The sequence below is a fragment of the Dermacentor variabilis genome, chromosome 4, assembly GCF_050947875.1.
Source record: "Dermacentor variabilis isolate Ectoservices chromosome 4, ASM5094787v1, whole genome shotgun sequence".
In the NCBI taxonomy this organism is placed as follows: Eukaryota; Metazoa; Arthropoda; class Arachnida; order Ixodida; family Ixodidae; genus Dermacentor; species Dermacentor variabilis.
This window is the reverse complement of record NC_134571.1, coordinates 56,992,893-57,009,486: the sequence shown is the minus strand read 5'-3', so window position 1 is coordinate 57,009,486 and position 16,594 is coordinate 56,992,893. Positions and strand designations below refer to the sequence as shown.

Genomic DNA, 16,594 nt, shown 5'->3' with positions numbered 1-16,594 from the left:
CGCCTATGAAGCACGTATTAGTCCCCACGCCGTGCTCTTGGAGCATAACCACGTGGCCAACTACATGGCCATGAAATCGAAAACAACTATTGGAGGCAAGCGCAAGGGAGTAAGGCTGCTTCGTGTTGCTGTCGAGCTTGTCTTTTATTGTTTATTATTATTTTTTTTTCGTCAACTTGCGCGAAACACTTCGACCCCGAAAAGCTGGAGCGGTGAGTCACCATTCGTTCACGCGACGCGCTGTCATTGTGCGCAGCGAACTTTCACCGGATTCAAAGCAATTGAATAGACGGAATGGCCCTTTAGGTTCCGTTCCCATTGTATAAACACGGGAAAGGCGGGAGAGGAAAATTGAAGACGATGAGCAAAAAAAAAAAAAAAGCCTTGAAGAAGACAAGTCCACATGTCGAAACGTTGGCTCCTGCTTTCACCTTGTTCTCGGTTGGCTCATCGTTCTCGCTGTATGTGCCTCACATGTGTAATATATCAAGGTGAAAGGTCAGTGGGAGGCTTCATTCGCTGCCTTGACAGTATATTTTCAGCTCATCTGCGCACTATGCCACCATCACCTTCAGATAGTTTATGATACTGTCTGTGCGGTGTGAGGCTGTAGGCTCTCGTACATTAAAGAGAAAGTTGTCCTCGACCCGACTGTAACATAACGCTATGAAGGAAACCAACATGAGATTCTCAGAGAAAAAGCTTCGCAGTTGAAACATTTGTCCTGTGAGGGGTTTGAATCCGGTACCAACACCTTTTCGGGGCGATCGCTCTTAAATCTGAGCTAACCAGGATGTTAGCAGATCGCAGCGGAAGGCTGAGTTAATCGACGACTCGAAGCATAGGGGCCCTGAGTATGGCAAATTAGTTTTGCGCAAGACGGCAAGATAGAGTAAGGCTTACGAAAGCCGAAATCGCCATTCACTCGACTGCAGAACGAAACAAAATATAGCAAATGGGTTTCTTTTGTAGCTTCGTGCTAAGGACGTGCTGATAAAAATCTTTTTTCCATTTCATGACTTTTCCTCTACCTTGCGGACTTCCGCTGATCTGATTTCCAAATCTCTCTAGCACAATTATCAGATTTTCTAGGGAAACCCCCATGATTCTTCTGAAAGAAGCAGAATGCCGATAAGCATAAAAGAAATAAGTGAGCACAATACGTCATCAGAGATGGAGCGACTATGGTTTCGTTTGCGTGAACTTGACACGAGTGGGCCCAGCAGGAAGTCGAGCTGTCCCAGCCCCTACCGGCCTCGTCAACACGTCTTTTGCCAAGCAGGTTGCGCGAGTAAACCCAATCTTTGCAAGAGGGTTGACAAAACTCTCATCGACCCTCGCCCGGCCCAACCCGCTAGCGTTTAGATGAACCCGACAACCAAACTTCGGACTTACAGGCCGACTCAACCCGAACTTATCACGTTCACGTAAACCCAGCTATAATGACGTAGAAGGAAGGAGGAGAGGCAGCGAAACACCTCTCGCGAGCAGTGGACTCAACGTTCACAAAAGTTTGTAGCAGCAGCGAGTTTAGAACTTATCCTGGCCACTAATTTACAGCTCCGTGTTCTGTCCGACCTTCCACGACGTGACTTCACCCTTCTAGTCCGTCTATGGCTTGGAGTAGCTTTCTTCAAATGCATGCTCCTTTCTTATCGGAATGGGCAATAGCGAACTTTGTGACTTCCGCGGGTGCAGAGGAACGAGGGCAGGCGCAAAGAACAGCCCTCTCAGCCACGCTAGACAGACCAACTGGACAAGCGCCCGCTAACAGAAAACAACGTTCTTGGAAGTTGGCCTCCACGAACATCAGCGCGAGCCGCTACGAAGGCACTGCTATGTTGTTTAACAGACACGGGACTTTGTGACAAATTCTGACTGTATACTGGGTGACAGAAAATGTTAGTGGGACTTTGACGCCGCGTGACGTCTTCGCAGACTACGTGGCAGCGCCCGCAGAAGCAGTTTTTCATTGTGTGTGGCTGGTGTGTTTTTTCTTTTTTGTTTTCGTAACTTTTCTCTAATCTATTGCGTCCCTACCCCCTTCCTCCGGTACAGAGTAGCCAATCGGAGATAAGCTTTGGTTAACTTCACTGTCTTTCCTTTGCCTCTCTCTCTCTCTCTCTCTCTCTCTCTCTCTCTCTCTCTACACGTCTTTTTCTGTTTAACGGCTACGGCTCCGCATCTGGTGTGTGCTTTAGGCCGTATGCCGTCGATTCGTTAAATATTTGTCCTCAGATATACTTGTCAAATAATCGTCATTTGTATTCACGTTGTCGTCGTAGTGTCGCATGATAGCTAACGCCAGTGTCCTTCATTCCCGCCGATGTAGAGTAGAGCCACGCTAACATTTCCAGTTGCAGCTCCCGCAATCGCTGTGGAGCAGGAGCGAAAGTTAGGCCGAAATGATGAGATGAGCTTTCCTGTGGAAGAATGTGTTCTAAAGGATGCCGGAAAAGCTTTCGAAAGTTTCAGAAGAAAGGTATCGATACACGTGGTGCAAAATATAGTTCGTCGTTTCTTCTTTACATCAAGGGCTGAGCGGTGGCCCAACGAGGGCGCAGTCTCCCACTTCGAGATAGCGGCGCAAGCCGAGTTCTCAATTTTGGAAACGAAGCTGTTCGCAATGGCAGCAATTCAAGGAAGTAGTTACGGCCCTAGTGATGGACCACGCACAGTTCCAACCATAACAAGCGATATATTTTTGTGAGCATTTACGTGCTTGCTTTCTTTTTGTACAGAAATACACGTACGATTCCTATCATGTTGATGCTTCTTTCTTTTATTCTCTTCTTATCTTTAGCTCTTCTAGTTGTGATTCGTTCTATAGATGAGTAACGTTACACATCACAGAAGGTTTTCTTTTTTTTTCTTATTTTTAGCGTTAAAAGTGGCCTTAAGGACATCGGAAGCCGCACTACTAAATTGAAAAACGAACCTCTCCTTAAATACATTTAGTATAAAAGAAGCCGCCGTTCGCAACGAAACGTGAGTTGTTCCATTGGTCATACCATTTTAAATGTTGTGATATTTACTTCGCAATGATGCGGGTTCACCGAGCGGAAACAGCGGTGCATTATGCTTTAGAACGTTCCCATTGCGAACTACGCAAAGCTGTCTCATTACTTTCGGATGTTTTTTTTCTTGCGAGAAGAAAACTTGTCTCTTTCGCATACGTTTTTTTTAAAACTCTAGAGATGGTTACGTTCTAGTTATGCGCCACAACAAATCGCGATGTCGAGTACATTTTGAAAACGTATCAACTTCAATCGCCAACGTGTTCAGAACATTTGAAGTAGAAATGAAAGAAGATACAGGAGATACTAATATTTAATATCCCGAACAACGTTAAGCTGACATGCCTAAATCGATGACAAATGTAGTGGAAGCGCTAAGAAGCTTGTTACAATGACGCAAAGAAAACAATAATCATACTAAAACTGCTGTGAAGCGAAGAATTTCTAAAGCACTCAAAGATATGGCGGCGAGGTTGACTGCACTAAAGGTAAATTGTTGCGAAAGATGTTTGCAAGGTGGAACTGCTGCCTCTTTTAGCTTTCTTTATCTTCGTCTTTTTTTTTCAAGGCGTACCTTACAGAATCAAGCGGGTGTGGGCTATCAGTTCTGAGCCGCTTCAAGTACACATATTCAAAGGATGTTGAAGAGGATGTTCCAGAGGGTGCCAAGAAATAAGCCATGCGCGATTCTCTCTAATGAGGTGTTTTTACATCGCACGACCTCCTCAAAGCAGAAGGCCAAGAAGCATGGCTTCATTTAAAAGCCGTAATAGTAACAATAAAAGAACAGCGTGGAGACGCGGATTACACCGTATTACCGTTAATCCCCTCACTACCTCCGTCTTTTCTCCCGAACGCCTTATGATCGCGCCCCACATCGCGCATCTCTTGCCCAGATAGAAAAATGGCGGCGTACTGCGCACACGCGTCACGATAAGGGAGACTGAGCCTTCTGAAAACATAAGTTTGAAACAAGAACGAAGAAAGACGCAAGGCTAGCGCGAAAGATAAAGAGAAGATGAAACATCGAGATTGACAAAGAAGTGGGTGTTCTCCGCGTTCTTGGTTCCTTCGTCTTTGTCGGTTCTTGTTTTATTCGTTCGCCGAAGAAAGCAGGCACAGCCCCCACTCCGTAAATGAGACACATGCGCCGCAACATTAGAAACCTGAAGCTAATTGCTATAGACGCGCGAGCACAGTGGTGCCTATATATTTTTTTTTTTTTGGGGGGGGGGGGGGGGGGCTAGCTGTATACGGTGCTCAAACGCACCTGCCACTCCAGACGTTCGTTCGGTGCCATTAAGAGGATTCTGGGTGTTGTACAAGCCGCTGCTGCAGCCGTCATCCCTCGCGTGTTTCGATTTTCCTTATCTCACTTGCATAGAGACGCGTCGTCTGATTTCCAGGAAAGCCCTGGCTACAAAAGCCAGAGAAGCCGTTTTTATCGCCCGGATTCCGTTGTTTGGCTCGCAGCACTTGTTCAAAAGGAAACGTTTTGCGAGTGGTGAACCTGTTAGCGATTTCCTAGAAATGGTGTCGCCGTTCGCGGCCCTTTCTTTCTTTTATTTTTTAAGGCTATCTTTTGCTCCTTCATAGAAGTATAAAGGCATGGTGCATTCAGCGAGAACCTGATAAGCCAAGGGAAATGTGTGCTGACTTACAGATGTATCTGGAAGCAGTGTTCCCACGCGTATTCGAGGAGAACGAATGTTACCTGACAAAGCAAAAAAAGCGAATGAAAGAAAAAAAAGTGCTTAACACATGGGAATAATAATAATGAAAAAAAAAGCGACTTAACGGACTTGAGCGAAGGTTTTTGTCTAATGTAGGCGGTGAAATCCCAAGAGCTAGAGAATATTGTTCGTAGGTGGCGTTTCTTTATAAAAATACTAATGTTAACACACGTTTTCTGCATGCTTTAACCTCTTCGAGTTAGGGTACCACAATTGGAGAAAATTGTCTTGGGCGAAGTAATGGCGCTTTTAAATGGGACAAGAAGAAACGACAGACAGGAGCGCTGACTACCAACCATAATGATCATAACTGACTAGCAACCATAATGATCGCGTATGAGCGCTAGTCGGTGTTCTTGTCTGCATTTTTCTCTTAGGTGGCCCCTTTCGAAAGCACTGTTTCTTCCCCCCGAGTAAGCACAAACCAAGGCACATTACACACAGTAAAAAAGAAAGAAAGAAGCACTCACCATTTGTACTTCAGAGACTGTACTTATGCTGATAATCTGCATAGTGACGCCAACTTCCACTGGAACGCCTGGAAAATACAGAAACAGAAGCGACAAACGTCATTTGTGGCGCTGTTTCTAGAAGCGAAGGCCTTGGCTCGCACACGCCCACATTAAGCAACTGTGACTAAGGTACCGCGCACGCTATTAAGTTGAAACGCAGGAGCTGCGTTGCGTGATGCTTATTTGTTGAACCTAAACAGACAGAGATATAGCGGAGCGTTACAGATGAGCCACCACGTTCGAGGAGTACTCCGGAAATGGGTACCGACGTCAAAACTTTTTACTAGAACCTAGGTGTGAGCTAATATTAAGAGTTGATTCCGTTATAAGCTCGCCTTTGAAATTCCGCTGTCTAAGACAGGGGACCACTGACCTGACAGAATAATAGTCAATGACCACGAACACAAAAAAAGAAGCGCACAGGGCTCCAAACTCCAGACCGCAACGGAAAGGCGTGACCTTTCGATAAGTAAACGAATACCTACGAATTTCTGTTGCCTTGATGTGGCGTCGACAATTGCTTATCGCATAATTGCTGCTTAGCAACAGGCGAAGAAAAACAGCACGACATACGTGAACAAAACCATAATAGCATATGTTAGAAAACAGTGCGCGAAAGCAGAATTTCCACAGAGACGACAAAAATGTTTACACTGACAGAAATGCATTAAAGTACTCATTGACAATATACTATGGGTTAGGTCCCAATTTCTTTTTCACGTAGTCAAGAACAGCTCATTCACACGTCGTCACTGTCCTGTTTAAAAAAAAAAAAAAACGAAACGCAAAGCACTAAAACTAACAAACTTTCGTTTTGCTCCTTTGTCTACTGAGGCCTGGCACACGTGCTTATAGAGCGGATGCTTTTGCGGAATGCAAAGCACCCTGCTTACGCCCACCGGCTTCTAGTGCACCCGTGTCACGCACAGCCGTCAAATCAAAAGCGCCGATTCGCTCGCCATGGCTCCGGAGAAAGCGCATTACAAGCTGGGGCCGCGATGAGGCCACGCGTGGCCATGCCGTATACGTGTGCTCCGAGCGCCGCATAGCGCAGCAGCCAGCAGAGTTCAAACCCAGAAGCAGAGTTGGCGCTGACGCAGTTGGCAGCCGGCCGCTCGACGACTCCATACACAACCGCGATTCCAACTGTAGAACCTCATTTACACGCAGCAACGCACGCAGATATTCGCGAAAGTACAGCAGCGACGCAGCAGTTCCGAGAGCCGTGCAGTCAATCCGAAAAAAAGATGTGACAGAGGGTAAGGGTGTTCCGCAAATGATTGTCCCTGTTTCGTGCACAGGAAGCAACGCTGGGCTCAGCAACGACTGGTGCGTTGAATCCCCCTTGAACGAGCTGTTTCGCCAGAGAACTAATAGCATCGAGTATGTCCGGTGCTTACGGTTGTGCAAACGTGGCTCTGCAACAACGCTAGGTGGATAAATATTTTTTTTTTTCGGGCGCACTGACAAGCGCATAATTTATTCGAGCAGCCACTTCAAAGCGCAAACTCAGTGACTTGTTGCGCGTCTTTCAACTTGAAAAGTTCAAAGCGGCTACATGCATCATCTAGTCGTAAAGCAACAGAACCGTGCCCATTTGTTTCAGAGGATCAAACGGAATCAAACGGGATTAGTTTACAAGTATCAACAGCGATCTCCCACGGTATTCTTTTAGTGGCGTACACTGTTCGCTTCCTTTGCCTTTCGTTTCAAGTTAGAGCGGGTGATGGGGGGACGAATAGTTTTGCCTCGTTCATGAGAGACAACGAGGCAATGAATTGGAACGGAACACGAGCATAGGCATCCAATTATTCAGTAAGGTCTCACATAACGCAAGATCTGTGTCTTCAAAGATTACATTTACCACTCTTATAAAAATGAAAACTGGTGCCCTTGAAGGCTCATCACGGAATTTTGAAGGGGCCACAAGCTTGGCTTTACAGCGCCCGTGTTTGGATAGGGGTGGATCAAAGACCTGGGAACGTAATCTCCTGATAAGTTAAAATTAGCCGTTGCATTTACCAGAGCCGTTGGCGGTCCTGCACCTGTGAGACTATGCTTCGTAGCATTAGCACCAATGACAGGAGTAGGGACCTGCCTTCAAGGGAAGCAATTTAAGCTAAAAAAAGACAAAGAAAATAATGTATTTGCATCAGTGATAGGCATGCCATGCTGCGAAACTGTGAAGAAAGGATGTTACGAATATCTCTTGCGATCGAGTTAGTTCGTGCAATAAGTCGGTGAAAATGATGCCGCCCTTTCGTTCCCGTGTCGTGTTTTGTGCGCCGTATTCTGATACCTTAAATATACACGGAAGAAGGGGGTGGGGGAGTGGGGCACTCAATTCATTCGGTATTGTTAATAAAACGCAACGTCAGCGAATAGTCATGATTCACATTTGACTCTCACCTCGAGAACTTTCAAGTCTCAGCGTGATTCGCTGTATCGGCACTGGTGTTCCCGCAACGCCGTTTCGAAAAACATTTGCCTTTACACCGAAAGCAATGGAGAATAGCGGAAGCAGTTGAGTTCTTGCGGTAGAGATTGCCGAAAAGCAGTTATTCTCTATCATGAATAAGAAATGAAAGGAAGAAAAAAAACTGAAGCACTTTTTTGCGTTAGTGATGAAAGAAAAAATAATACTGCGGCAGCAGTCGAGGGAGCGTAATTCCAACGGAAGCGCTTCCGTCTAGGTTAAGTAAGGAAAGAAAATGTTAAAGGTCGCACCGTTAACCAGGAGTACGTCTATTTTAACCAGTGCACTCATAACACGGAGCGGAAAGAAATACGGACAAACTGAAATAAAAGGAGTCACTTTAAAAGGCAGCCTCCATGTGGACTCAATTTCGATCAAAGCGGCAACTAATATTTTAGCACTCCCTTTCTCTACGATACGACAGGAAACTCAGGAACAACCATCAGACGTATTGCGGGCCATAAATTTTGTTTTCACAGCGCACTCGGGGAAAGAATCCGGTAGGGAGAACAAAAAAGAAAGCTTCAACAACAGCCGCAGTAGAAAGGCCAGTGTAGCACAGCTGCTGTACCTCGCAATGTGAAGGGAAAAAAAAAGAAATTGCAGCCGGTGACGAGAAAGAACGTAGAGATTATAATGTAGAAAGCTCGTGTAAAGATAGATATGAAGAACTCTTAGAAAAGGGCGAAGAAATGAAGAAAGGAAAAAGTAGAAATACCTTGGGCCAAGATGTAATACGATGGTGCATCTTAGAAGGGAAGGAGAAACCGCAGCAAAGAAACGTAAAGGCGTGCGAGCACATTTTCATTACCTTTTTTTTTTCGGTTACTTTTGCTTCTCACCAATCTGTGCCGAAAGAGCTGCTGTATTGCTTTGCTTTCACCAGTGGGTCGCTCTAAGGCGTCAGCCGGGACTGTCTAGATGGCGAAGACATTGCGGCAATTGGCGAGTAGCAGGAAAAAAAAGATCATTTCGTTTCTTCGCAATTGCAAATTTTTTTTCACTCAAGAACACGAAAGGAAGAGAACGAGCGCGTGCAAAGGAAAGGGCCGTCTGTGTTTTACAAGTAAGAGCTGAACCCTAGCAGAACGAGAGCAGAGATATTTTCCTACTTGTTTTCGCACCACGGACACACACGAAATAATAACAAACAAGAGACAGAGAGAGATGAATTAAGCGACAACCTGGCGCGGTAATGACCGAGCAGGAACACTTCAGCTATGAAGCAGTTCGAAATGCCGAAATACTATTGTTCATTGAGTCTGCTAGTCTGCTACGGCGCGATACCATTGGACCGTTGGATGCCAGGCGACAAACATTTCTGTTGTTCGCCATTATTACTTTCTTGTTTTCATTTAGAATTATGCATGTTTGGCTACCTCCTCTTCTTATTTTTCAATCAGCTTTGCTGCTTGATAATTCATTTTGAGCACTTAGAGTGCGAGGAATTCCACTCGTGAGCACACATGTCTGTGCTACATGTTCTAAACACTAACACCGATAGCGTGCTCACTTTAAGCCCAGTTCATAAGCTTCACCTCTTCCCTGTACTGTCGTTTTGTTTATTTTTGTTTTTCTTTGTTCATTCAACATTAAGATATGCCGAGCTTTATGTCAGCAATTATGTTAGCCCTCACACTCACTATTTGCCTTGAGAAGCCGTGATAAATCCTCACCACTAGCCCCACAAATCCCTTGACTCGCTGACATGGTCGTTCGTGGGACGTCTTTGGCACGTTTTGCTGTTTCTACGGCGCAAAATTATGCCCGATAAACAAAAGCAAAAGCTCTTCAAGATAAAGCCATGACTACCGGGAACGTGTGGAGCTTCGCAGATTACATCTAAACTACCGAGTGCCCCATTTGTAGGCAGCGATCAATGAGAAAGGCAGCGCTGCCTGGTGGATACGAAGGCGCTGACGTCAGGTTTGTATGAAGTGACGTTGTTACTTCCCTTTGGCTTCTACAGAGTCTGCATGTCGGTTTCCCATGTTATGCGGGACACAGAAAGAAGTTGTCGTAAAATGAGAAGGCTGTTGGTTGTATGTCAGAATCAACTCTTACAAAAGTTCCGGTAAAGTGAAGTCTTAAGAACCTACAATACCTGGTTCCAACACAAATTAGCATTAGCATAAAGTTCAAGTGAATTAGAGTTCATAACACACACACACACGCACGCACACACACACACACACACACACACACACACACACACACACACACACACACACACACACACACACACACACACACACACACACACACACACACACACACACACACACACACACACACACACACACACACACACACACACACACGCACGCACGCACGCACGCACGCACACACACACACACACACGCACGCACGCACACACACACATACACACACACACGCGCGCAAGCGCGCGCACACACACACACACACACACACACACACACACACACACACACACACACACACACACACACACACACACACACACACACACACACACACAATAAAAATCTAAAATAAAATAAAAGGGCATTGTGTTGAGTTTTTGGCATTCTTCGATAGCTGTTGCAAATGCAAGCCAAAAAGTAAAGACAAAGTGATCTCTTAGCCAATGTGGAGGAAGTTAAAACCGCCGACAAACCTACGCACTGTCAAACGCTCGCGCTGTTGAACTCGTAACGGTCTGAAACACAGCAGAGATGCCGTTGTAACACGTTTGTTTTGAGCTTTGCGCGTGGTAACGCAAGGAAGAGAGGTAAACGAAGAAGGAATCGCGTTCCGCAGGACGGGAAGAAATAAGGAGGTGCTGGCATGGCTCAGTACTCTCATTTTTCCGAAGCGTCCAAGTAACGATCTCCCGTTGCTCCGTAAGCTTTGGCCTGTGGGCTCTATGAGTTACATTTAGCGGCAAATTCTTTGAAGCCTTGCTACGCGATAAACTGTATTACGATCGCCACATCAACGACGCACCTGTCGCTGCAAATCATGCCCTGTGCGTGTTAATACTTTAAGACCCCCCACATTAGATTATGTTCTATATGACGTATGAGAACATCTCGCTATGAAATAATACATGAAACATTTATGCACTCTTTTGGTTCACTACTAGACGCGTTACCGAGTTCGCTACCAACGGCGGTGGTTTGTTAATGCGTATGTCGTAAATAAGTGGGTTGGCCAGAAAAATAAGTATGGCACTTAAGAGCGGCGTTGTAACTATTTTAGCTATAGGGAAACGAAGTTCGCAAGGCGTGCGTGGTTTCTTCGCAATGCCCCTTAAACGGATACGCCCAGGGTCCCGCCAATATTGCCACTATTGGTGGATGATTTATACCTAATAAATGTCAAGCAAGTACAATGCACCCGATAACTTTTGCCACTCTCGACAAAGCTATAACAGCGAGGCATGGCATGGGTTCAAAAAATATTGGCGTCGGAGCGGCAAATTTATGAGACTATATGCGAACGAGCTCATTCCTAGTGCATTATAGGCTGGGTGCTTGCTTTTTGTGCATTCCTTCGCCTTTCGAGGGTAATCAGCCAACGCCCCAGTATTCTTCTTGCCCTAATTACGTGTGCATTAAATTTTACCCACATCGTGTGTGTGTGTGCGTGTTTTTTTTCTTTTTCCTTCGTCTTCCAGCACGCATCATTTACGAGCCTGAAAGTTTTCTCTCTTCTGCTAGTCCATGTTCCTCACTCTAAATGGGGTTCTCTTTTTTGTTTTTGCTGCGGGGAGATGAGCTTTACATTTTAATGTGCCCCATGGTATTACCGACTGTACGTCGAAATTCGCATCTAGACGAAATTGGGCACGACAACGTTATTATTTCGTCATAACAGTTTGCGTATATAGATAGGTCGCTACCAGTTAGATCCCATTCGTACGAACATCTCAATTTCTCGGTGACATGACTCAGGCCATTACAAAGTGAAAGCAAATTTATTTATCTGGCAGTATGGTCAATGATTGATTGATTGATTGATTGATTGATTGAATTTGACCTCGCAGATTATATATATACATACAGGGGCACTATAGCGAAGTGCTCTGGAGTAATTTCGATCCCCTTAGTTTCATGTGCTTCAAAAATGAGAATTATATTTTGGGGTTTTACGTGCCAGAACCAAGATGTGATCATAAGGCACGCCGCAGTGGGAGCCTGTGGCTACATTTGGACCCCTTGGGATTCTTCAAGACGCACTTAAACCTAAGTACAAGATCATTTTCGTATTTCGCCCCTATCGAAATGCGGCCGCCATGCCCGGGATTGAACCAGCAACCTCGAGCACGGCAGCGTAATTCCATAGCCACGAAACCTCTGCGGCGGGCAACTTGCTTTCTAAGTCTCATTTTTTTTCTTTTTTCTTTTTTTTACAGTCCACCCAATCGGTACGCGGCCGCTGAGGGAGGAACTCGAACACACGACTTCACGTTGAGAACCAGAATGCCAGAGCCACTGGCGAAGACGGTGACTGCAGATCTGTGAAACAGGCACTCTTGCTGATTAAGGGCAAAGCGAGAGGGAGCGAAAAATGAAAGCATGCGAACGGACGCTTCATGAGGCACGCAACAAACGGAACCAGTCTTGATCATGAAGTCTTGATACTGAATACGGTTTTTCCAGACATATATTCTTTCTTCATCTCTACGAAGTCATCTCTTCAAATAGATTCTATTTCCTTTACTTACTTTTTTGTTAAATATGTGTTGAGATATTCGCAAACTGGTCGGCTCGCAAACTACTATTTTCTTACTGGTTTTTCTAAGACAGCGTTATATCCAGGCATCAATGATAAAAAAGGTAATTACTACTTTCCATGCTTAGAAACGTCAGTGCACCAAGTAGTTCAAACGTGGATGTTCGCGCAAATTCGAAAATAATTGAGGGCCGCTAGGCTACGTGCTAATCGATTTTTGAAAGCGCGATGCAATCGCAGACCTTGCTATTTAGAGCAGGCTTCAATAGGCGGAACACGTCGACTGTAAGGATATTTTTTTTTTTGGGCTTCGCATTTTGGTTGATTCTTGTTTTCTTTTTCGGCAAGACAAAGCGAGCTGAAAACAGGCAAAGAAGATTGGTGAGCTCTAATTAGCGAGGAATTAGACTAGGTACTCCCAATTAACTCTGAAGCTCGGCTAAAACTGAAGGACAAGAACGCGCATATGCCTAACGCGGATGGCTGTTTTCTACAAAGTCAGCTGAATTCCTCATTAGGTGGCGGGAAGAGCTTAACTTGCATGTATTTGCAAATTACTGAATGAAATTTCTTTTAATTTTTGAACAACATGAAACATTTGCTGAAATGCGATCGACCAGTTTTTGAGAGAGAGAGAGAGAGAGAGAGAGAAACGAAGAGGGAAAGGTAGGGAGGTTAACCAAGGATGTGCGCGGTTGGCTATCCTATGCTGGGGAGGGGAAAAGGGAAGAACAGATTAGGAGAGAAAAGAAAAATAATAGTTAGCCATTCACAGTCAGTCGCAGAGGAATCTCCACTATCACAAGCGTTCATGTAATCCAGTGTTCTTCAAAAAACGCAGAAGGGCTTTTGTGGCCTTTTGCATAGTTCAGTTTATCTGTAAATCAGAACTAAGACGAAACAATTCACAGAAAGAACATGCGCCTAGGATTGGCTGACTCGTTATAATTCGCTGACAATCTACAGCTGGTCTATAATACAACACCGAGCTGAAACAGTCTCAACGAAGCCCGTGGGGAAAAGCGAAAGGCTGGGTAGGAAAAAAAAAGACAAAGCTCTTTCTCTCCCCTTCACCACCGGGGCATGAAGTAGCACGTTGACATTCATAGAGTATCTTGATCACATGGCGTACTCGAACAATGACTGGGCGCAAACCGCCGGAAAATAGAGACGAATGGATTTTTACTTGCTTGAAATGTTGAGATGCCCGAGCACCCTTATATTCTAGAAGGTGTACGTTTAACACTAAACACCCTTTGAGCACCCCGACGTTAATGAGAGGGTGCACTAAGGATGTTCTGCTAACGAATGAACCCATTTTCAATTCGTTCAGATAAAGTAAAAGTGGAAGACGGGTCTTTCAACATCTAATCCACCTTCGAGGGTGTAATGTTTCCGAGTGTACAGGATAACGCCGGCGTCAAATGCTTGCGTTTCGATAGTCAAGTCTGAATAGTCGATACATTGATAACGATAACGTATCATTGATAGCGTACCACAACGATCAATGCTATGTTTCTTCAGTTATTTTTCTTTTTCATTGTCTAACATGCACTGACGACTGCCTAAACAATATCTTTGGCGAACTTAGTGAAGCACACTTTGAGAGAAGAAAAAGCCCCACCATGGTAGCTAAGTGGTCTTCGAAATCGGGCACCGAAAGCAACCTGGGGAATGCACTGAACAAGTCCATGGAAGTGTATTTGTCTTGAAACGGTTTGGGTCCTGCACAGCAATCTGCAGTAGACTACAATTGTGGCGGATGCTTTTTATTCCAATGCGTGTCCCTGTTACAAGCCATTAGAGGGCTTCATTGTTATTTTACTACAAACCTCTTAGCGGGTCGAACGTACCCACAGTATACTAGCTCTTTCCATAAGTACAATCAATTAAGTGCGTCGCCATCTATACAAAACTGCATCTGAAGGAGAATGCACGTGAAGGGCTTCTTTCGGTAAGCAGGGGGAGGGGGAAAGGGGGATGCATGCGAAACACAAAAAGAAGCTGGGAGTCTAGCTCCTATCTTCTTTGGTTTTCTTTCACCCTTTATCGGATTGCCGTTGGTTTTACTCTCGATTAGACTCAGAATAACGCTTTATCGACGATTTGACTAACATAACAATGCTCGTGCCTTTCCACGTAATTCCATTTGACTGTCAACACAAAGGAATGCTCGGCACAACGAAGTGATTTGTTTTTGTTCCGACGACCGATGTAAAACATGTCTGGAAAGGATGCCATGTAATTCTGTGGAACTCTAAGTTCTAGAGCAAAGCACACCACACATCAAAAAAGTTTCCAATTGCTCCGAGTAAAAAAATAAAAAAATTTCTACAGGCGCGTTAGCTAAAAGCAATCGATTTGCTCTAACGAGGTTATCAAGACATTTCACCTGTACTACCTCTGCCTAAGCTCTGAATAACTACTGCAGACAGCTAGTGCTCCATTCTTTGCCTGACAAATTACGCTCAACACGTATGTCAGAGCAAGAAAAGAGTGTCCCGCTGCAACATGCTCCTTATGAAAAAAGAAAGAGATAATAAAGCGGGGGCTACAAGAAAGCTGGGGAAAATTGTTGCAACGATTCAAACAAGGCCCTCACTATGGAGAGGAACGCGGAAACAAAACTGAAATCCGGCCTCCTGACGCACTCGCTATGAAAATAACTTCCTCCCTGCCGTTATCAACCGGCCGGGGCAGTAAAAGAACTTCCACTGCGTTGAGCTCAGCGAAAACTGCCCGCCGCAGTTTATATGCCCTCAGCATTCTCTGTTTGTTCACTCTGCGCCTTCTTTCACTTCGCTGTCATTCTCTCTGTCTCTCTTCGAATGCCTCCCACGAGGGACAGCCGTCGTGCGGCCCTTTGTCGCAGCCGTGCCGCCCGAATCTCCGAGCCGTTTGGTTCGAGACCATCAATCTAACGGCAGGAAAAACATATCGTGCGTGTTTTCTCTTTCTTCGTGTGCGTGCGGGCGACTCGCGTCCGCTTATTCCCCTGCCTCCGGCCCAAGAGAAAACAAAACGGCGCGGAATCACAGCGGGCAGTCAGCGCCGTCTGTCGTGGACGCGGACAGCGCCCGTCGTAGCGTTAAATTGTTTCCCCGTGTCCTCTACGTGTCCGTTTGATCAAAGAGCGCCGTGGCTGATGGTGGGAAGCAGCGGCGAGCACCCCACCCACCGAGCACGGCGGTGCGTTTTGTGCCGTGCCGAGCGCTCAACGCTACATATACACGCGAGCACATCCGCATTGGAACTACGGCGGACATTTGCGGTTATTTTTTTTTGAACAGATCGCCTATCCAAAGAACGCTTTTGCCCACAAAAAGCGCAGGGGGTAACATGACGATTCCTTCAGATCTGCGGCGACATTTAATCGACCTCTTTATCTTAAACGGCGGACGGCGTCTTCTCGCATTTGTTACATTGTGTCTTGGCCTGTTTGCAAATACCTCAACTTCTATAAAGTCCCAACTAAACCGCGATGGCACGAGCTGTCACCTTATCATATTTCTACTTGGCCGTCTCACTATAGTAGCATCAGTGCGTCATCTAGCTAGAGCATCGGGACTCATATTCAAGTAGGCACATACTCCACATCGGCGGGCCAAGAACAGTGTCCCGAGGTACAGCAAACAGAACGGAGGAAATGGCAGATGTATAGTTAGCATGTACGAACTGCTTTCGGTTAGTTAAAAAGAAACATTGGTTCCATTTAGAAACACGTGTATGAATGTTTAGGCGTGACAAATTCAGCAAAAGGTGAGAATGTGGAACCTCAACGAAAGACTTTTCGATATGTGTCGTTCTGTTGGAATGTTACAGTCGAGGTTCCAATAAATAAATAAAGATAACTGCGTTTCGCACCAGTGATTTCTTTAGGAGCCATGTTGATTAGGGTGAAAAAAAACTTCACTGAATTCGGGAAGTTAGGAACATGAGAGTAGACGACGTGTTCCATAATTTTGGAAATGGCACGGCACATAACCGGAGAAGACCGATCACCTTTCTTGAAAACTGCAATGACCTTCCTTATATTCCAGTCTGCTGAAACTGTGGCTGTGTCAAGAGATTGTTGTCAAAGGGTACAAAGGATCAAACTAAACATATGCTTCGGATTTCTTAACACTTTGACATTCATTCCGTCTATCCCACAGAAAT

The 16,594-nt window shown here is 45.3% G+C and overlaps 1 protein-coding gene across 5 annotated transcripts in view; it reads right to left on the bottom strand.

The window, feature by feature from the left end:
• The window catches only part of LOC142579192 (gamma-aminobutyric acid receptor subunit beta-like), a 227,596-nt gene that overhangs the window by 151,294 nt on the left and 59,708 nt on the right, over positions 1-16,594 (bottom strand). For all 5 annotated transcript variants that reach the window (XM_075689165.1, XM_075689167.1, XM_075689166.1 and 2 more), the window contains exon 3: positions 5,221-5,288. In XM_075689165.1, the coding sequence (XP_075545280.1) occupies positions 5,221-5,288 (68 nt within the window). The remainder of the gene's footprint in view (positions 1-5,220; positions 5,289-16,594) is intronic.